Genomic DNA, 23226 nt, shown 5'->3' with positions numbered 1-23226 from the left:
ACACGCTGCAAGCTAATTTTAAACTGAGAGGGGTAGTGAAAAAGAGAGAATCATAGACTTCTCTGTGGCACCACCTCTCAGTTAAAAATTACACATGCCTTTTCAATCTCTAGTCTTTGAGACTAAAAGCACATTAATTTACTCATGCCTCATTCATTTTCAGAACTTTTCCATAGAGCTACTTATATTCAGTCTCCAGGCATAATATATATCAGGACATATACTCAGCTTTCAAATCATATTTAGCAAATGATAAAATTTAAAGCTTGTTATTAAATATTTTCATTTAAATGGATGTGGAGAAGTTGCAAACATATTATTGCAACATAGAGTGAAAGACCAACACAGTAATGACTATCAGTGTCACATTTTAGCAGTTTTTGATTATCAAAAGAACTGAGGTCTTTTTTGTTGCTAAATTCCAGTCACTTCATTATTACTTTCTTTCATGTTATTCATATTATTTTCCAGATGGGCAGGAGCAGCTTAAATGACTACTGTTGTTTGAAGGATGCAGCAAACGTTGTATGTGTTTTGGCAGGGGGCAGGGTAGGGCATGAGAAGGACAGGGAGGGAAGAGATTTAGAGGTATTTTCAAGCTCGCGCTATCTGGAAGTAGTGCATTTTAAATCAGTGTTAGTGTGATGTTCTGCGGCAGCCAAGCTTGGGAATTTTTTATATCTTTAAGCAGAGGCTGGTGGGTGGTGGTGGTGGTGGGAGGAGTATGAGAAGACGGTGTTTAGAAATGCTGTAACTTGGAGAAGGAACTGCTTATTGTCACTCTCCTGAACATATACATGTCTAAAGTCAGTGCTGTGCCCTGGCTCATTTGTCATTCCAAAATACATTTTTTTTTCCTCCCTCGATCTAAACCATGTTCAGGCCTTGTTCAAGTCCTGCCTCCTCCAGAAACACCACTCTGGCTTCTTAGCCTTTCATGCTTCCCCTTTTCTGAATCAGAGAAGGCTCCTAGAATATTATGGCTAAAGGGGCCTCCAGATTACCCCTCCAATCTGTCATTGTGCAGAAGGACAACTTGGCATCCATTTGCATGAGGTCTGTAGAACATGGTTCAGTACTGTCTTACACAGTTAAGTGTTTTGTGTGGGTTAGGCTTATTTCCCCAGCTATATTTGGCACTCTTTTAGGAAAGGACTATGTCACACATTTCTTTTGTATATTTCATAAAAATAGCATATTGTAGGTACTCAGAAAATGCTTTTGGCTCTGGTAGCACTTCTCTGCACAATGTAGATAAGCACTGGCAGAGGCTTGTTTGTTGTGGTACAAACTAGAAACAAACCAAATGCCCATTCAAAGGGGAATAATTGAATATGTTATGGTATATCCATACAATGGAATAGTATTATATAGAGTTAAGAGAAGTGATTTAATTTTGTAGCTATTGACCTGGGGGATGTCCTCAGTACATCATTATTCTTGCAAATTTTAAGAGAGGGAAATAAGTCAGGCCTGGTGGTGTGCATAGACTACTTGGATTACAGATCCTTGGGTGGGAGGATCACTTGAGCCCAAGAATTTGAGACCACTCTGGGCAACATAGCAAGACCCGCATCTCAAAAAAAGTCTGTGTGTGGGGAAATAGCAAAATCCCATTTTGTGATAATAAATAATGATAATCTCATATATCTGTATCTGTACCTACCAACAAGAACACGGGCTGTTCACATTTGTGGTAGGAAAGGTTATTAAGTTTTTTCTTTATCTGTTTTTGTATTGTTGCAACAGGAAACCTACTAAGATTAAAACCCAGCAAACATAAGAAAGATAAAATGCATAGGGGTTTTGATGCATTAGGTGTTTCCCATAGTAATTCCTATTTTTCAAACTTCGTGTGATTAAAAAAGTAAGTTTTATCCCTGAGTAAATTTCAGTGTGGAAATAAAGAAATAAAGATAGCATGTACTTGGCTTAGGTATACTTGTTTTGTTCTTTCAGCTCGTTACGTAAAGATACATTTTTTTTTTTTCTTTCTCATGACAGGAAGATAAGCTTTCTTCTTACCAAAACCTAAACTGTGAAGGCAGCACCCAAACCAAAAGCCTCGAGGCTCTGGTTTCTGTGGTGGAGTGGGGAGAGAAGCAGCAGGTTGTACAGATGTAGGATGCTAACTGACTTCAGAACTTCCTGTCTCAGAGCTAACCAGGCTCCGTAGGCCGCTGGAGAGAAGGAGCATGCATAGGTGGAAGAGCAAAGAAACCCAGGGCTGCAGAACTTCCGGTGCTCCTCCGCTGATGTAGGGCTGGCGCTGCTCCCGAGCCCTGTATCTTGTGGAGGAAGTTCGTGAGAGTCTTTTTGAATGTAGGCAGCCACTCCTGAGGAGGCTAGACCTTGCTACATTAAAGGTGGAGACAGATTTACATTTTATTTTATTTTTATTTTTCGAGATTGGAGTCTTGCTCTGTCGCCCAGGCTGGCATCTCAGCTCACTGCAACCTCCACCTCCCGGGCTCAAGTGATTTGCCTGCTTCAGCCTCCCGAGTAGCTGGGATTACAGGGCACGCCACCATGCGTGGCTAATTTTTTGTATTTTTAGTAGAGATGGGGTTTCACCATGTTGGCCAGGCTGGTCTCGAACTCCACCTCAGGTGATCCACCTGCCTTGGCCTCCCAAAGTGGTGGGATTACAGGCGTGAACCACCATGCCAGGCCAAATTTACCTTTTAGAGTCACATATTACCACCAGAAGAATGCTTCATGTAACAACTGAGTGGTACTCCGTCCCCAGAGCCCTTTGTGCAGACTATTATTGCAGTTTCCTAACTTGTTATTGACACTCCAGTCTTTTCCTCCAGGTCATCATACAGTCCATTTAAAGAGTGATTGTTCTAAAGCACAAATCTTAGGTCACTCCCCTGCTCAAAAACCACCCACTGCTCTCCCAGTTCTACAGAAGAGAGCTCAAATTTCTTAGCTTGGTATTCAAGACCTTCCATGATAGGATACCTGTCTACTACTCAGCTTACCTTACTTCTCCCCTGCTCCAGCCAAATGAAACTGTTCCCTGTGTATATTCAGGCTCCCCAGCTTCTGCTCACAGCCTTCTGAATATGAAGAAGGGACAGTCCCTTACCATTCCATCCTTCTCTACCTGTTTAAATCCCCCCCAGTCTTCAATGTTCATTTCAGAGGCTGCATCTCTCAGGAGGCCAGGTATAATTTCTCTCCCTTCTCCATGCACTTATTCTGCAGCATGTGGCTTACATTCTAGCTGTATTTGTATACTTCCTGTTACATCTTGGTAACCTCATCAAGGGAGAAACTGACTCTGACATTCCAGGGTCTGAATTTCTTTCTTTTCCTTTTCTTTTCTTTCTTTCTTTTTCTTTTCTTTTCTTTTTTTTTTTTTTTTTTTTTTTTTTTTTTTTTTTGAGACAGGATTTCACTCTGTCACCCAGGCTGGAGTGCAATGGTGTGAGCATGGCTCACTGCAGCCTCAATTTCCTGGGCTCAGTTGATTCTCCCACCTCAGCCTCCCGAGTAGCTGGGACTACAGGTGTGCACCACCATGCCCAGATGATTTTTGCATTTTCAGTGGAGATGGGGTTTCACCATGTTGTCTAGGCTGGTCTTGAACTCCTGGACTCAAGTGATCCGCCTGCCTTGGCCTCCCAAAGTGTTGGGATTACAGGCATGAGCCACTGTGCCCGGCCTCCAGTGTCTGAATTATTTATTTATTATTACACTTTAAGTTCTAGGGTACATGTGCACAACATGCAGGTTTGTTACATATATATACATGTGCCATGTTGGTGTGTTACACCCATTAACTCGTCATTTACATTAGGTGTATCTCCTAATGCTATCCCTCCCCACTTCCCCCCACCCTACAACAGGCCCCAGTGTGTGATGTTCCCCTTCCTGTGTCCAGGTGTTCTCATTGTTCAATTCCCACCTATGAGTGAGAACACGCGGTGTTTGGTTTTTTGTCCTTGCGATAGTTTGCTTAGAATGATGGTTTCCAGCTTCATCCAGGTCCCTACAAAGGACATGAACTCATCCTTTTTTATGGCTGCATAGTATTCCATGGTGTATATGTGCCACATTTTCTTAATCCAATCTATCATTGATGGACATTTGGGTTGGTTCCAAGTCTTTGCTATTGTGAATAGTACCGCAATAAACATACAAGTGCATGTGTCTTTATAGCAGCATGATTTATAACCCTTTATAATGGGATGGCTGGGTCAAATGGTATTTCTAGTTCTAGATCCTTGAGTAATTGCCCACTGTCTGAATTTCTTATGCTCAGTAAATGTCTTACGCTTAATACGTCTTTGTTTAATTGAATGTGGTTATCTGAAATGTACCAGATTAAGTTTTAGAAAACATATCTTTTATCCCTTGTTGGAGGGGGTAGTGTGTAAAGAAATAAAGGAGCTATGTACTGGGTTGGTGTCTCTGAAAGGAAATATGATATGACTGTTCTTTTTTTTTTTTTTTTTTTTTTTTTTGCAGACTTTCCCATTTTCCCATTTTATATTATTGAATGTTTTTCAGTCTCTCAGGCTCCTCTCTCTTCCTGCTGCCTTATCCTTTCCCTTTGACATCTGTCACTGGATGTCCTTGCCATGATTTTGGATGGGGAAATGAGAAGATGCTTCCTGGAAGACTACACTGAAGGGATTCTCTAATAGATTTTCATTTCATGTGAATTTCTGGCTGGAAGGGGAGTAGGGGACCCTCCAGTCATCTGAGGCAGAAGCTAATTCAGATCCTGGTCAACCCACTGCCTTACATTTTAGAATGGTTGCTGTAACAAGATGCCTTAGAAAAAAAAAAAAATTGACAATGGCCAGAATGGCCAGGGCCACGAAGGTGACTCAGTTTTGCACATGTTGCTAGTCCCTCATCTGTGGAGAGGTGGTGAGAGTTTAACTGCTCACTGTCTTTCCAAGAATGCACGTGGAATTCAAAGAAAAGAACAGTAGAAGGGAAGGAGAGGGTTTAAAGGAAAATTGTCATGGGCTTTGGAAAGGCCTGATTGTGTAAAAATCGCTTGCTGGTGTTTGGAAAGAACCCAGGTGCTAACAGATTTTAGACAAACCCAATCTGGAGTTGCCTGAATCATGAATGATTTAATGTGACTGAGTTAATCCATATATCTTGTATACAGTAGTTCTAGCCTCCTCAAATATAGCAAGAGATTGCCACCTTTCTGAGAATACCTTTCATTTCTACATGCTGATTTTGTTGTTGTTTTAAAAGAACACTTGAATTGCTTTATTTAGCTTCCAATTTGTGAGATTCTCAAAAATCAAAATTACGACCACAAGAAGATACTTTTGTAGTTATGGATCATTTTCTGCTATTTTTTATAAAGAATACTTTTTTATTGTTGTCTTTTTTTTTAATAAGTGATGCACATACCAGGTGCACCCTAAAACTGAACTGCTGTCTCTGTTTGAACAGACAAATACATTATACTGAATATGCCTACAACCCTGAAAATCATCTTCTGGCCGTTGTTCTTTTTTCCCCACAAAGCTCACTAAAGTGGTTTATATTGATTAACATTACTAAATTCACCTCTCATATTTGAAGCTACATGAATTCAATATGCAATAAGATACAGTTATACAAAGAATGTAACCCAAGCCAAGATGAGAAATAAAACCTCTATACCAATATTTCAAAACAGGAAACTGTTGCAGAAGTATGTATAGTTGTTCTTTTAGTTTTACTAAAATTACACGCATTTAAATATTCTGTATGAACTAACCTCCTGGGTCCATTGTCCTTTTGCCCAAATTAGCTTTCTTTAAAAGTTAACTCCCCAACCACAATTTAATTATCTTAGCTAAAGTTTAGGTTTGATCTCAAGCCATTTGAAACTAGACAGAGTGAAAAAAGCTGTGGGTAGTTGGCAGCAGATCCTGATAGAAATATGGCATTTGGCAAAGTCTGTCTGCGTTGTTTTGATTTGCCTTTCTCTTTATGGATGTGGCCTATTTTTGAAATGTTATGATTTAAATTCAGCGATCAAGTGACAAGTCTGACAAAACAGAGCTTACATCCGCAGAGGTTCTGTGGGGGAAAAAATGGAAGTGTTCCAGAACTAAAGGAAGTAACCTCAGTTTCACCTGGAAACATTAGTGTTTCAGAGGCAAGGGATTTGGGCTATATATAAAGAGTGAAGGAAAGTGGCCAAGATGCTGGGCCAAAATTGCATCCAGGAATAGAGCAGACATCAAAGAACCAAAAACTGTATCTGTTGTTTTCACCGTATCCCTGTAAGTAGCACCTGGGGAGACTGTGATTAAAAAAAGATGGGAAAGTTCTTTCCTGTGATGGCTTGGATTGTAGCAACAGCCTTCTAACTGGGTCTCTAACTCCAATCTCTCCTCCAATACTCAGTGTACACTTTGGCCAGATTAAATGTTTGGGAAAAGTCTATTCCTTTCTCTTGCTCAAGACCCCCATTCCTGTTTGTCCATAAGATTAGGTAAAGGCTGGGTACAGTGTCTCATGACTGTAATCCCAGCTCTCTGGGAGGCTGAGGCAGAAGAATTGCTTGAGGCCAGGGGTTCAAGACCAACCTGGGCAACATAGCAAGACCCTGTCTCCACAAAAAAAGAAAAAAAAATTAAAAATTCACCAGGTATAACAGTAGCCTATGCCTGTAGTCTGAACTACTTGGGAGGCTGAGGCGGGAGCATTGCTTGAGTCCAAGAGTTTGAGGTGGTAATGAGCTATGATCATACCAAAAAGATTAGGTCAAAGCTCCTTATGCTGATGTGATGCTCCCCCGACCCAGTTATTCATTTTTCTAACTTCATTTTCTATTATTTTCCAACATGAAATATTTACTCTCCAGTCCCCAGTCTCATCCTTCAAAATTTTGCTTAGTGCCTACCTTCTTCATTTTTATAACTCAGACCTATGCTGAGCCCCCTCAACTTTGAAAGACTGTAGCCCTTTGTTTTCTGTCTTTTGGTAAGATTATTTTATTGTTAGCTATTTTGTTGCAAGGAACTATATCTATATCCATATCTATCTATCTATATATTAATTTGGCCACTATTCGTGTAAATATGTATGTATATATATAGAGAGAGAGAATGTATCTCATATATGGCAGCTTTTTCCTTAGTGTATAATATTTCTCCATAGGGGGTATGTTGAAACTGAAGCCGAATTCTGATCATGAATTTTATATACATATTACATGTGAGAGAAAGTACTGAGTTGCAAGAATCAAGAAAACTAAGTTCTAGTCTCAACTTTGTCACTAACAGACAAATCGTTAGACTTCATCACAGCTCCAAACAGGGAATTCATTTCCTTTATGTCCATCAGGAGGTCGCAGAAGAAAGGTGTAACTACATGTGTTTATGATAACCTTAAGCAGTGAAATTGCAATCTCAGGTCCCATCAAGCAGACATGAATATATGCAGTTACCTTTTGATCAGTCAACAAGAAATGATGTATTAGTTCAGTGAGTTATTGGCTTTATAGATTAGACTTCTGAGTACAGAGAGACTGTGACATTTTCGAGGTTGCTCAGTGTAACAAAGGCCAGGTCGTGCTCAGTTTAATTTTTGTTCCTGGGCCTGTAAAAGCTTCTCTCCCAATATGATGGTCCCCTCTGCTTTAGAGGTGGTGTTGAGTGGGTTATAATCCTAACTCGATTTATTTACTGTGTAATATTTTAGGAAACCTTTCAAGATCCCTCATTTTTCCTTTTTTAGGATGCACGTAAATGTACTTGTCTATGAAGGTTTTTGAGCTTGTTGACTCAAGGTAAACAACCATCCCTATTTTCATTGCATGCACATCGGGCATCTGGCCCCATGCTGGGGATGTTGCATGTTTTATGTTATTTTAAAAACAAATCTATAATGGCTATTGTAACCCCATCTTAGAAATGAGAAAACTGAAATGGAAATGGCTTGGATTTAATTGTAGGTCAGTCTGATACCATAGCATTAATCTTTCTACTATGGGAAAAAAGGAGGTCAATAAAAATTAACTGCCTCCAGATTTCAATTTAACTGATACTGTTATTTCATCATTTCCTTTGGCCTAACTTTTTGTGTGTAACTGGTAACAAACTTGAATTTCGTTTTACTTTGGGTTGGCCATCGGGTGAGGGTGATAACTAGTGATATTAAAGAGCAGAGAAATACCCAAAGAGAATCTCAGGAAAGGAAGGAGCAACAAAGGATCAAATGTTCCAGAAATTGGGTAATTGGGGTAGTCGGTCCTTGAGTAACTATTTCATGGTCAGTACCCATGTGTTATTTTCACTGGGAAAAGATTAGGTAATATAGTAATTTTCTCCATTTTCTAATTAGATGTAGTTCTTTTTTCATAATGTTAAATATAGAGTTAACAAATACGCTACTTAGAGGGAGGGTATGACTATTACATGGAATTTTATGTTTTTTCTGTTTTTAATAGTAATGGAAAATAATATATGTATTTACTCTGCAGCATAGCCTGTAGGAGACATTTTCAGATGTGCAGTCCTGCCTCGCTCCCTGATTTTTAAAAAAATATATTTATAAGGACTCAGTATATTTTTTATTGTTCTTATGGCACTTAAGAGGAACAGATTTTGATTTTATGATAATCATTATCTTTCTGGGATGGAGTGAACTTCTCACGTAAAGGGTGATCTATATTCAGGAAGAACTCAATGAAATCCTTGCAGCAGATCACACAGCAGAACTCACATGAATTGAGTTAGCAGGTTTTGTTCATTAAATCTAGTGACTTGAACAAATTTTTATTATCTTTTCGCAAAAGTGCAAGCACTGCCTCCTACAAAAAACAGTTGTGACCTAATGAAGTGTTTCAGCTTGTTCATATAAGTTGATGGCTTCATATGGCTAGATTATTGCTGTATCAGCTATCGGCTACTAATAACACACTCCCATCTTACTTTAATGACATATGTACTCAGAATGCTCAAGGAGGGACAGATGTTTAGGAATATCAATTTTTCCTTCTTGGCTATTGATTCCCAACACCCATTTCTGATTGGAATGCAAAATGTTTTTCTTTTAGACTTGGAGTCTTTATTTTTCCAATCTAATCAGAAAAAGACAAGCAACACACCAGGATCTGGAATGGAATGCGGGAGCATCCCTGGATGCTGCTTGGGCTTATTACCATTGACTGTAGTTACCAATGCTCAGTGAAGCCCTCTGTCACTCTGCCTATCTTCGAAAGCCAATTCATTAGTACAGAGCATGCAACTCTGACAAAGGGAAAGTGCAATACACTATGCAGTGGTTTTAGCAAAAATCAAAATGGTGGTTTCATTAGGGGATTTTGCAGGATGTGGGAGGGCATTGATGACTTCATAGCCGGATGGAGTGGATATTCTAAACTAGCTTGGCTCTCTTTGTAGAACCCATGATGGGCTTCATTCTTAAATGGGGGGTGTGTCTGATGACATTAGTAGCGTATTTTTTTTTTTAGTGGAATTGACATAATAATTGAATTGGATTTTACAAATGATGAAAATGATACCTTAGCACCTAGGTTTTAGATAGTTTTATTCTTATTTCCTAAAACCTGAACCCTCAGGGGTCAATAGGAAATTTTGGTGTTTTTTTGTTTGTTTTAGTATGTGCATGGTGTGCGTGTTTACTTATGACTAAGAACTCTTTCAGAAGCTTGAGTTCTTTTATGTTTTTAATGAAGTGGATTTTTCAACTATCTAACTTCCTTAATTTACACACCCTGAACCTTTGCTTTTATCTCCCAGGTAACAAATTACCATCTTGCTCCCCCTAGTGGAATTTTGACTCTACTTCAAAGTTTGAGAATAACTATCCTTAGTGCATATTTGATTTAGCATTTTATTTTTGGAAGTCTGGTATTTTCCCAGTTTGTTTTCAGGGTGATAATAAAAACAGAGTATTTTATTGGATGTGCCGATAGGGGATGTGGGTACAGAAAGTGGCGTTTGGCTGATTAGGTTTCAGTTCCAAGGGTTAGCAAGGTCAGCTACAAAATTTATAAGATCAAGGGGCCTTTCTGTTCCACATTTCTATCTTAGAGGGGTCAAGTGTCATCAGCTTGGCAGACAGTCACCTCTAGAAGACAGCTGATAACACTCCTGGAAAGGTGGTAAGGGGCTAGTTGTTGGTGATTTTTAAGGCAAGGACAGGTCCTATCTGAACAACAAATCCCACTTGTGCTTTTGGTAAATTTGGCCCAGGAAGCATCCTTCTGTCTTGTGAATCTACCAGAGGGACTGCACCAATATATGCAGCACTGACAATCATTTTGCAGCTGCTAAGCATGGTAACAAAATTCTAGCAATTGAAGCTGAAAAGACTGCATACCTCTCTTAAGAATTTAAACTTCTTTAGGGGATGATGATCAATGATTTCATGATATCTGAATCTCCTTTTTTCCTACCGCTATTTGTTTTTCTCAATTTTGACCCTTGTTACAATTTTGTGTTTATTCAACTCTGTACCCTACTGTACACAAAGCACTTGTGTTATATATGCTAGTGCTAAAATGTGTGAAACTTTAAAAGGAAATATCTGTATCTGCCAAGGCTTGGGACTCTGCTCTTGTGCAGGTAGGACTTTGCTTCTAAGCCTTATTTAAATTAAGGCAAAAGCTGCAAAAGTTATAATAGTTGCAAAATTAATGAACAACAGAGTATGTGTCCTTGATACTTATGAGCAAGAATATTGTAATTAGAATATTCTCTGCCTTAAAAATCATGTAATAGAGATAGTATTTCGATATATCTTTTCCCCAATATTTTTCTTAAGTGTTTACCTGGGGAAAAATAAAACAGCAGGATCGCATTAAAATTCCAACAAAAGGGAGTGCCAAAATGTTCTCTGGGAATGTTTTTGGGAGTGTGGAGAGAAAAAACAAGTAAGCAGTCATAACGTTTAAAAAATAAATATTAATTGCTCAAGAATCATGGTAATTTAGTTCAATAATTATATCCATATAAACACACAGCTTCAGTTGAAGCAAAGCACGTTACCTGTGAAATTCTAGTTTGAAATCCCGTGATGCTTAGATTCATAATTGTGAAGGCGATGTCACAGTAGCCACATGGCACAGCTGAGGCTAGAGATGCCCATATAGCAAGACTTTGGGATGTGGAGAACAGCTGCTTTTCTATTCCATGGGGAGTGGAAGGGGTTTGTATATGAATCAACATGTGTCTCTATGCATGCATGCCTGAGTATAGACAGGTATGCATATGTACCTAGGAGCATGTGTATGCATATATGGGACTTCAGTATTGGAAGAGTTATAATGATAGCTCAGCCTCTTCTTCCTAATGGTTCCTGGGGAGTCTGTGCCTTGACAATTCTCTATAGAGTAGCTTTTAGCAGCGATAGTCCCAGAGGCACCACTCCCTCCTGAGGGATGGTGCTGGCGCCCTTCTCTGGAAGCTTTGTTGGGGTGCCTCTCCTTGGTAACATTCCAGCCATAGCTTGGAATGCTTGCCTTTCTTCAGAAGTGTGAGGACTGAGTGAGTGCAACAGAATGTACGTATTCCATACACTCGCGATTGGGAGACTTTGCTCACCTCATTATGTTCCCGTAAAATGACTAAGTAGTGGTGCATTAACTACTGGGTTGGGTTTGTTCCCTGGAATCTTAACTGCTCAGCTGTTGATTGACTACTCCTGATTTAACACGAAAATCTTGTCAGACACTGCCTCTACTTATCATTCTCTGGTTGTGGAGGTTTGTTGTTTGTTTTCTCATAAGGTCCAAAAAGGCAGAAATGCACACATGAGCATTTGGCCATGAGCACAGCAGATGGAGAATTATGGAGCAGATAAACAAGATTCAATATTTTTTTGTTGAAACCTTGAATTTGTATCTGGCTCTGTGTCTTGTGTGAAATGTGGTCCTTGCCACGGGGCAGATGTAACCCGAACAGAGACTTGGTTAGCAGGTAGTTAAGGGGAGTGTGGAAGGATCTGCTTGTCTTTAGGCAGAGCAAGTAGCTAAGACTGAACTAGCAGTAAAGTTGTACTCTTTTCAAGATGTCTTTCCTGCTATTTAATTGTTGGCAATTTTAGAAACTATCCATACACCTTGTCAAGAAGCAGAATTGAGAGGGTGTTTTGGAGAAAGAAAAAGAGATATATGTGTTCATTTGCTGGGAATTTTTATGGCAGAGGAGAAACCCATGGAAAAATTCCTGGCATATTGAAATATCCATTCTGCAATCTGACATTTTTACATAGTGTTTCCTCAAGGAATCTTACTCTGTCTTACTGATAGTACTTATATTGGTCCCCCAAACTAGCAATAAACAGCAACATAACCTGTAAGAAAGCCAACAGGAGGATAAAAAGAGAAAAGAGGGTTTATGGGGAAAATGACAACTCACATTCCCAACAGCATATCACAGGGAGAGGTCAAGGTATGTGACGCTAGTGACTTCACCTAAGACCAGTGTTTGCCACCAGTTCCTAAGAATTGATGGGTTCTTGTTAAAATCTAGATTTGAAGGTCCTCACCCTAGATGTATTAAATCCTTAGGAAAGGGATCTGGGAATATTGTTTTAATAGGCATCTCCGGTGATTCTTATGGTCAGACACATTGGGGAAACTGCTGTCATCTAATAGACTACTAGGACTAATGTATTTCTACAAGTTTGAGTGAAGGCGTATGTGTGTGTGTATGCATGTGTGTGTGCATAATTACCAAGGATTTTAAGGTTAAAAGAAAATTATCAACTACTCCGTCTTGTCATCGTGAAACATTTCTTAATGAACACATCTATGTAGGGTTGTCTGGTTACAGGAGATTTTCTCATGAACTACCTCATTTGATCCTAATAACAATCCCATGAGGAGGTTGGGCAGCGATGATCATGCTCACCCCCAAGTTGCAAGTAGAAATGGGCTTTGCATGTGGCTGGCAAGTGTGAGACTGCCTTTGAATAGGATTTTTTTTTTTTGCCAAACGGGCAAGCCCAACATCAACTCCAAAGCCTGCCACTGTTCCTCTTTTACCCTACACTCTGGTCACTAACATATCAGGTTCTATGCACATCCACACCTTTGCACACCTGTGCTCCCTCTGTCTTCCTTCCCTGTCAGCAACTCATACTTATTCATTAAGGTGCCTTCCTCAAGCTTTTTTGGATATACACTTGTCTTCTTCACCCAGCTTCCTACCCAAGTGGAGCTAGCTGTTCTTTCAGCTGTGTTTACATCACACTATATAGATCCTTCTACTGCATGTTGGGGTCTTGTTTAATGTAGATGAGTTCAATAATAAGAGCTTGGTAATACCCCCCTCTTCTTCCCTGACCTGCCATCATGCCACTTACTTTCAATAAGCAGTAGATGTAATCATGTTTAAGATAGTACTTGTTGGTTAAAGCTATGGAAGGCATTTGGGAATGATTTCAAGGGTTTTCCAAATATCAACACAAAAGTGTTCTGGTGGCCAGAAACATGGCCATTAGCATCCTCTAGGAATGGGATTATTTGAGGATAACAAGGAACATTGTCTAAAAGAAGTAGAGGAATCATAGGGAACTGTTTTAGTTTGCCTGGGCTCCCATAACAAAATACTATGGACTGGGTGGCTCAAACAACAGAAATTTTTGTTCTCCCAGTTCTGGAGGCTGGAAGTCCAAGATCAGGGTTAGTTTCTGGTGAGGCCTGTCTTTCTGGCTTACAAACGGCCACCTTCTCACTGTGTCTTCACATGGCCTTTCCTCCTGTGTGAGAGAGAAGAAAGAGAGAGAGGGAGAGGCGAGGGGGGGGGGGAGAGAGAGAGAGAGAGAGAGAACGAGAACGTGAGCTCTGGTGTCTCTTCCTCTTCTTATAAGGACACCAGTCCTATCGGATCAGGGCCACACCCTTATGACTTCATTTAATCTGAATTATCTCCTTAAATGCCCTGTCTCCAAATACAGTCACGTTGGGAATTAGGGCTTGCAACATATGAATTTTGGTGGGGATACGATTCAATTTGTAACACGGATTGTATACACAAAACCACAGATTTGTTAGTTTCCTTGTCAGGGATTTAAGGGCCTATCAAAGTTTCAGTGATGGGTGATGTTCATGGTACATTCACTTTAGTTCATAGTTCAGGTTAGAGACTATCTGGCCTGGCTTTCAGATGGTATAATAATTATTTCTTTATGTAAATATCTCTCCCACTGGACTTCTCGTAAGGGTTCATCTGAGTCTTATTCATCTTTGTCTGCCAACTGATAATGGTTGAATAAACTTTTAAGGAACAGATCTTCTCACCATCTGTAGCTGTATGTGATCAGATGTATTAATTTTAGTTCTGATGCCCATTCTCTTGTGTTTGCAGCCACCATTGGTCCAGGCAATCTTCAGCGGTGATCCAGAGGAGATCCGGATGCTCATCCATAAAACTGAAGATGTGAATACTCTGGTAAGAGATGCTGTGGTTTTGCCACTCAGGCCCCATTATCCTGGAGCAGGAAAGGGCTCTTAACCTTTTATATACCATGGACTCTTGGTATCTGGTGAAAACACCACACTGTTTCTCAGGACACTGTTCTTAAACTCTATATATGAAATAAAATATCTGGGGTTACAATGGAAATCAGTTATTGAAATACGTTATCCAAATATTAAAAATCCAATTTGTGATATGGTAATATATGTACTTTTAAAAAAGAACACATTTAGACTGGGTGCAGTGGTTCATGCCTATAATCCCAGAATTTTGGGAGGCTGAGGTGGGTGGATCACTGGAGCCCAGGAGTTTGAGACCAGCCTGGGAATATGGTGAAACCCTGTCTCTACAAAAAAAAAAAAAAGAAGAAAGAAAAATTAGCCGGGCATAGTGATGTACACCTGTAATCCCAGCTACACAGGAGGCACACGTGGGAGGATTGCCTGAGCCCAGGAGTTTGAGGCTGAAGTGAACTTTGATCATGCCACTGCTCTGTAGCCTGGGTGACAGAGTAAGACCCTGTCTCAAAAAATAAAAATAAAAATAAAAATCTGGTTAAATAACCAGATACAGCAGAAGATCTAAGAATAAGCATAATTTAAAAATAGTGATGAGCATAATCAGTATTTTGAGTTGTCTACAACAACTCTAATGCAATATGAACATACCTGTGATTTCTGCTAGTGACAGCATTACAGCTACTGATGTTGCTACTGTGCTTTATGGCCTACATTCATAGTGGAAGGAAGTGCTAAATGCCAATTAGAAGTCAGTGATAATAGAGATGCAATTTTTTTTCCCCAAGGTGATGAACCCCTAGAAACCATGCCCTGCGACAGTGGTTGGCAACCTATGGTACATCATACATTTTTTTCTGCAGGCCTCCTGCTAAGAGTGGTTTTTATTTTCTAAGTGTTGAGAAAAAAATCAAGAGAAGAATAATATTTTGTGACACATGGAAATGACATGAAATTCAAATTTGGTGTTCATAAATGCAGTTTTGTTGGAACACAGCCATACTCATTCATTTATGTATTATCTCTGGCTACTTTTGCACTGCAACAGCAGAACTGGGTAGTTGTAAAACAGACTATATGTGGCTCACAAAGCCAAAGATATTTACTATCTCGCTTTTTAGGGAAAGTTTGCTGACCCTTGCCCTTAAAAGATTCATGACTCTGAGTCTGGGATCAGTGGGTGAACTAGGCATCCTGTGTGCCCTCTGAACTCACAGGAAGTAGATATGTGCACTATACACATATTTTGTGTGAAATGGATCAAACTATTTCATCAAGTTCTTAAAAAGGTACCTGACTTCCAAAAGATTAAGAACCACTGTATCTGAAAGGTCCTGACACAAACCAACCAACCTTCAATAAAGAAAGGTAAAAAGAGTTAGTCAATGATTTACCCTTTTAGTAGTTTCCTAGACTTGAGTTGAACAAGCAGTTATGTACAGTACATGCTACTAATTCTCTTAATGTAATTCAATTGTGAAATACTGAAGTCCACCAGGGAGAGGAGTTCTCTTTAAAGTCTCTAGTGTTAAGTAGAAATAGAAGTAGTCAACTACATCTTCAGTGTAAGAGGAGATTTGCCACGGGGAGGTGGATTATGTCTAAGGTTGTATCTCTGTCTGGTTGGCTGAATGCTTTATTCAGAAGGCGAGTCATTTGGTACAGCCATTGTTCCATGGCAGTGCAGTTTGGTGTGGCTTTTGCAAAAGCTTTTGGCAGCATCTCCCCAGCTGGCACTGAGCGCAACAGGACTATGGTTTGTGACATTTTTGCAAGGTAAGCACAGATGAGGCCAGGGACAAACTACTCGAGAAGGCAGTTGGGCATTTGTCCAGGGCCTGCGGGTTGTGACCTGTACTTCTGAGACGAGGCCAGGCAAGCAAGCTCCCTTTCCAGTGTTCTGACATCACCGAATCCACCCAGCCTGTTTTGTGGCTGTGGCCCAAGCCCAGAAGCCCAAGGCATGGTTACTGTCTTTTCCTAATGATCATGAGCAGATGGAACTTTTGTTCTGTCATACATACCTGAAAAGATTGTGCTGGCCCCTGAATGGCCTTTATTTCTTTTTGGGAAAGTGACAAACAGTTGCTGGCTGGTGAAGGTTAGGGGAGCTTACCTTCAGCTATAATTTATCACTGAATTAAATAGGTTAACTACTGTCACACATAGACCCCTAAATGTATGATGGATGTATGATATATGAAGTTTAGTTCTCTTTATGAACATATTAGAGGGGTGGTCCTTTTCCAGACAGGATCCCAGGTAGCAACACGTGATCTTTAAGATCACCAAAGGGGTTGTGTGCAGTCCTGCCACCCCAAAGGGAAAAAAAGCATGGAGGAAAAGCATGGAAGTATTTTTTTTTTAGACGGAGTCTCACTCAGCCACCCAGGCTGGAGTACAGTGGTATGATCTCGGCTCACTGCAACCACCATCTCCCAGGTTCAAGTGATTCTCCTGTCTCAGCCTCCCAAGTAGTTGGGATTACAGGCACCCACTATCATGCCCGGCTAATTTTTGTATTTTAGTAGAGACAGGGTTTCACCATGTTGGCCAGGCTGGTCTTGAACTCCTCACCTCAGGTGATATGCCTGCCTTGGCCTCCCAAAGTGCTGGTATTACAGGTGTGAGCCACTGTGCCTGGCCAGCATGGAAGGATTTTTACGGGTCAGCTTGGAATTGGCATACATCACTTCTGCTTATATTCCATGGACCAGAATTTAGCCGCAGCCATACCTAGCTACAAGGGAGGGTGAAGAATTAGTGTATCTGTGTGCCCCCAAAGAGTCAGAGAGCATGGATTTTAGTGAGTAGTTAGCAATCTTGGCCACACCAGTTTTTGGTCTTAGAGAATTCTAGGGAATTCTAGTGATGCCACTTACTTGTCTGGGAGATGTCTTATTCATCCACAGTTATTTACTGAGTTGAGACTGTGTGCTCAGTGCTAGGGACACAGCAGTGAGAAGACACCCTTTCCATGATAGAGCTTACAACACAGCAGAGTAGTCAACAAATGGGAAATCACACTGTGACGCATTTTTGAAAGAAAAAAGCTGGGATGCTACATAGGGAGAAGGTTAATCATGAGGACCTGATAAAGTGATGTGTAACTCGAGGCTTGAGAGATACATAGGAATTTGCTTTGCCTTTGTGGGCTGTTGGGTGTGTGGCAGCAGAGAAGCGGGGGATGCAGGGAGGGAGAGAAATGAACACAAGAGTGGTTGAATGAATAAATGAATGAATGGATGGATGGATGAAGAACACAAAGAAGGCCTGAGTTCCTTAGGTTGATGTTATCACTTTTTGGGGTCCACGGGCCCTTTTGTTCCGCTCATCCCTCTTTAGACTCTCCCTTTAGCACCCCTTTCCCCTCTTTCAGGTGTGTACAGAGATCATTTGACCCCACACTCTTATCCAGCATGTCCTCTTGTCATGTTTTTCTTTTGCCAGTGTCTTTACGGATGAGTCATAGTGACTGTTTTTGCTGGGGGTGGATTAGGTAGTTTAGGAGAATTGGTTGTTAAGAAAGGGCATAGACAGATGGAGGACACATAAGGATTGGAGAGCTAAGCCTGGAGGTGCATTTCAAAAGTGAAAAGGGGCTGATAACCATGCATTTAAATGTCAAGGAAGGAAAATAAATAGTGCAGGAGCCACCTGTTACTTGGAAGACCATATTTGTCTTCTTACCCCTTGCTTTTCTTTCTTTCCTCCATTTATTCACTTAATTATTCTTTTTTGTCCCAGGTTCTGAGTTTTTCACCTTCCCCTGCCCTCATCTCTCCATGTTTTTTGATGGATCACATGTTCTCTGGTGTAAATCACCCCTTCATTAGCTGATCCTGATATAGAAAGCCATCTCATTCAGCTTGGCCTCTGTGTTTTCAGAATGTATTTTCCCAAATAGTATTTATAAACCCTGTGCCCCAACTAACCACATGACTTGATTTATTGGGATTTATTCTATTCTCTCACACTTTTCTCACTTCTCCACTCTTCCAATTCTATTTGTCCTTCCATACCTACTACTTCCTCCATTAAGTTGTCCCACTTCTCACTTCCTTTCTGCTGTCTTCTCTACCACCTTCTCAACCCAGCCAAAGAAACCTACTTCTACCCTCAACTCCCACAGCATTTTGTCCTGCATTAATCACTGTTGACTACTGCTTGAAACTGTAGCTGACCCTTGAACAACATAGCTTTGAACTTGGCAGGTCATTTATATGCAGATTTTTTTCCAACCAAAGGCAGATTGAAAAGACAGCATTCGTGGGATCTGAAACCTGCATACAGGGAGGGTTGACTTTTCATATATTTGGGATCTGCAGGCCAAACCCAGTGACTTGAATATGTGCAGATTGTAGTGTATGCGGGGGTCCTGGAAACAATCTCCTACATATACTGAAGGAAAACTGTATATGCTTGATGACATGGTCACTATCTTCTTCACTCTCATTTGCTCAATTGCCTAGTCCAGTCCTTGCAGCACATTTGACTGAATGACTCAACCCTACTTTATTGCTTATGCTGAGCCAGTTTGTGATAGCTTATAGTTCATTTCTCCCAATGAGGATAAATTGTTGAATAGAGGAAGCATCTAGTTTAGTTCCTTTCCCTCATTTGTAAGACTGGAAATTCTCCTTGTAAGATTGAAAATCTGTAGATTGATTTGAGGAGCCATGGAAGGGTCAGGAGGGGCACACTGAGTCTTTTTATGGTTTCTATGGTTAGTGGCATACCAGGGCCTGGAAATATGGGATAATCATTGTACACTCTGAGAAATATCTTTAAATCGACCCAGATTTGGCAGAGAACTAGAAAGATTTTAGAAGCCTCCACCTGACTAATCAAACTGAGCTCAAGATGGAGAAATGGAGAATAGCATCTGATTTCAAAATTTGGAAGGCAGAGATTTTTATAAACCAAAATTTGAATTCAGTAAAGGCATTTTGAGGATTATGTTATGACAATGTGATGTCAAGAAGACACTTTTACTGTGTCCTACTGGGACAGGAACAGAGACAAAGTGGTGCCTGTCAGTGTGAACGATGATGATGGGGAGGGAACCATGCTATGTGAAGAGTGGTTGAAGAAACTGGTGATGTTTCACAGTTGGAGAGAACAAGAGAATGGCCCCAAATAGTTTGAGTTAACACTGTCAAATTAAAATGGAACTAGACTAGACTTGTCATTATGTCATGTGGTTGTAAGCTATAGAAAATAAGATGTTATCTCAAAAGATAATAATTAACTTAATAGACAGAGCTGTCTAGAGAAGCAGTGAGTCGAATTGGCAAGTAGTAAGCTCCCTGAAAGACTGCTAGACTGGAGGTTTGAAAGGTGACTACTGTGGTAGCACATATGGCCTCATTCTCCTATCTTGTGACCCTGACCAACATTGCTAATGGTTCATGGCACTTTTTTTCCTTTGAGTCTTAGAGACCAAAATTTCTTCTCAGGATAGTACTATGAAATTGAAGTACATGTAAATTGAAACTTCCTCTCCATGCCTGGACAAGGTAATGTTTAAAGTCTCTTACAACTGTGAAAGGCTATAATCCCAAGAGTTGTGAGTCTTACATGATAGCAAATCCATGATGTTTATTTCTTTTTTATAAAGTATCATTAATAGAAACACACACATTATCATACCAAATAGAATTAACAACAATGCCTCAATATCATTTAATATCCAGTGCATGCTCCATTTTATTTTGTTTTCAGTAGTTTCAAAAATGTCTTTTTTTCAGTTGAGTTGTCCCGAAGTTGATCATTTTAATGCATCTATTTTATACAAAAAAATTTTTTGTAAAGCTGTTAAGGTTTATTATTTGCTCTAACAGGATTTGACCCAAGTAGGTTGGTGTATTTTGCTTACTCTCTCCAGTCCCAAAATGGGATGCTTTGTGAATACAATGGAATAAATCTTGAGGTGCAAGCTAAGCTTATATTGGCAAGGAATATGTAGTAAACAAAAGAGAGAAACCTATTAGAGCTGCCATTCTCGACTACAGGAATTAATTCAGATGGATTAATTCTTGGATCTCAAGAGCCAAGTGAGAAAAAAAGAAAGACACTATATGATGAGGGGACTTTTCAAAGAAATAAGCCACATTAACAGTAGTAAGCTTGTAATGTGTATGCATGTGTATGTGTATGTTGAAGTGTTGCACTATTTCTTTTAAAATAGAGTTTATTTTTAAAATCCACCCAGAAGGACTCAATATGGCTCCACTCAAGGAACTTGGGATGATCAATTTAATATCTTCTCTAAGTTTTTCTCTGCTTGATTATATTATGTCTAATACTCTTAACCATTAGAAATACAAACTAGCCCAGCTTTTTGAACTTCTAGATTTTTATGTATTTTTCTCACCTGCATATATCCTACTTGATTTTTTTTCTTTTTAATAAATAATTTGATATGAAGATGAAGGACTGAGATGTTTTGCCAGCTTAAGAGACTTGGGCACCTTTTAAAGAGACCTGAATCAGAAACCACTGGGAGTAAGGAGGCTGCAGGGAGTTGGGGTGGCACACTCAGGTCCCATAAATGATAGAAGTGCACGGTGACCATGAGTGATGAATGACTCAGCTCTCATCAAGCACCCTGCAGGACTGCAGGCGCAGTGTGGCCCAGGCTTTTTAGACTTTTAAGAGAAAATACAGGAAATTTCTAAATTGTTAAATGTCGGTTCCAAAAGATGACCTAACAATGTGCAGGCCAAAGAAAACACATCTGCGGGCTAAATCCAGCCTGCAGGTCACTGTTTTGCTAACTGTCGATGAGATCAGCAAATATTCAGTGATGACGATTTCTCTGGCCACCTGCATCTGGAAAGCAAATGCCATGGTCGCGAAGCCAAGGGCCCCGGTGTTGTGGGAAGAGCAGTGGCCTGCTCTTTAAACGTTGACACTGTTTCTGGCTCACTGATTAGGGGCCGGAGACGGGGAGGTGGAGGGAAGCTGATGGTTTTTTCACAGATCTGAGAATGGTGCTTTTTGTCTTGAGGGTAGGTGCCCATCTCTCAGCACATGCCTGGCAATATTGGCACACTCCTCATCCACTCTCATCCACCCCCCGCTTGTTGGACCCCTGCCCAGGATGTGGGGGCTGTAGTTTGGAAGCCCTGACCTATATCCTGTAGAGAATGATTTATGAACTCCAGGCAGCACTGAGCAGGCTGCAGAGATGTGGCTTCACGGCCATTTAAAATGTGCAAAGGCAGGTCTGGTTTGCATCATTACTAATTATCCTATGGAGGACGCTCAGCAGCTTGAGGCCTGAGCTCTCCAGCACTGGCCATGGAGGCCAGAGACTCAGCCTCCAAAAAAGAAACAAATCTTATAATGGTATATGATTTGTACCCTTACACACTAGAGATGGATGTTTTGGAGCTATGGAGAAACATTTCAAGTGTATGGCATTAGTGTTATTTTGCAATTACTGGACATTTTTATAGTACAAAGAAAAAAATTTAAGAATTAAAAGTGTACTTTGTAAGTAGCTTGAGCATGTGAACATAAAGGATATGGCCCTTTCTTCACAATAGATATTCATTTGGGGGAGGATGTAATTGTGAATAAATAAGGCACATTATTCGGTAGAAAGAAGACAATACTTAAGATGGTAATTGTTTGAAATTAATGTATAAATTCAGGGCAATTTGGTGGTAGGAGTTGAGTGGGGAAACTTGACAAAGTAATTCTAAACTTTATCTAGAAGAATAAACATGTGAGACTAGCTAGGAAACTCTTGAAAAAGAAAGTTGATAAGGGGAGGGTTTCATAAAATATATTAAAACAAATTACAAAATGATAGCAATCAAAATAGTATGTTAATAGCATAGGAACAGACAAAGTAGTAGAACAGACTAGAAAGTCCTGGATTAGAAGCAACTATATATGGACATTTGTTTGGTATAGGACAAAGGAAGCTTTTTTTTTTTTTTTTTTTTTTAAGAGTCAGGGTCTCCCTCTGTCACTCAGATTGGAGTGCGATGATGTGGTTATAGCTCACTGCAGCCTCAAACACCTGGGCTCAAGTGATCCTCCTGCCTCAGCCTCCCAAAGTTCTGGGATTACAGGCATGAACCACTGCACTCAGCCAAAGCATTTTAAATCACTGGGGCTAGAATGGATTATTTAATAAATGGTATTGAGACAACTGCCAGATAGATGTAAATATGTAAAGCTGAATCCTTACCTAATTTCTTATACTAAGGTAAATTCAAGATGTAGAAAAAAATATTTCTGCAATCTTGGTATAGGGAAGGACTTTCTAAGCATAATAGAAAAGATAAAAATAATGGAAAAGATGGTTACCTTTGTCAATAAACATCTAATATATTTTTTGGCTATTTGCATTTTTTCTTTGGTGAGTGGCCTCTGCATGTCCTTTGCCCATTTCTTTATTTGGGTATTATCTTTTTCTCAACCTCACATGGCATCTAAGGATTCAAATAAAACAATGATATAGTGTCATTCTTTTATTTTAATTAAAAAAAATTTTTTTAGGCCGGGCGCGGTGGCTCAAGCCTGTAATCCCAGCACTTTGGGAGGCCGAGACGGGTGGATCACGAGGTCAGGAGTTCGAGACCATCCTGGCTAACACGGTGAAACCCCATCTCTACTAAAAATACAAAAAACTAGCCGGGCGAGGTGGCGGGCGCCTGTAGTCCCAGCTACTCAGGAGGCTGAGGCAGGAGAATGGCGTAAACCCGGGAGGCGGAGCTTGCAGTGAGCTGAGATCCGGCCACTGCACTCCAGCCTGGGCGACAGGG

The 23226-nt window shown here is 40.2% G+C and overlaps 1 protein-coding gene across 9 annotated transcripts in view; it reads left to right on the top strand.

Moving 5' to 3' along the window:
- Nucleotides 1-23226, top strand: part of ANKRD44 (ankyrin repeat domain 44) — a 327884-nt gene that overhangs the window by 119279 nt on the left and 185379 nt on the right. For 8 of the 9 annotated variants that reach the window (XM_023218043.2, XM_023218022.2, XM_023218030.2 and 5 more), the window contains exon 2: nucleotides 14316-14399. In XM_023218043.2, the coding sequence (XP_023073811.1) occupies nucleotides 14316-14399 (84 nt within the window). Of the gene's footprint in view, nucleotides 1-14291; nucleotides 14400-23226 lie in introns of those variants that run through there. The other variant, XM_023218055.1, reaches the window with a different exon arrangement.

Source organism: Piliocolobus tephrosceles, chromosome 11, assembly GCF_002776525.5.
Source record: "Piliocolobus tephrosceles isolate RC106 chromosome 11, ASM277652v3, whole genome shotgun sequence".
Classification (NCBI taxonomy): domain Eukaryota; kingdom Metazoa; phylum Chordata; class Mammalia; order Primates; family Cercopithecidae; genus Piliocolobus; species Piliocolobus tephrosceles.
This window is presented reverse-complemented; position numbering and strand designations above follow the sequence as displayed.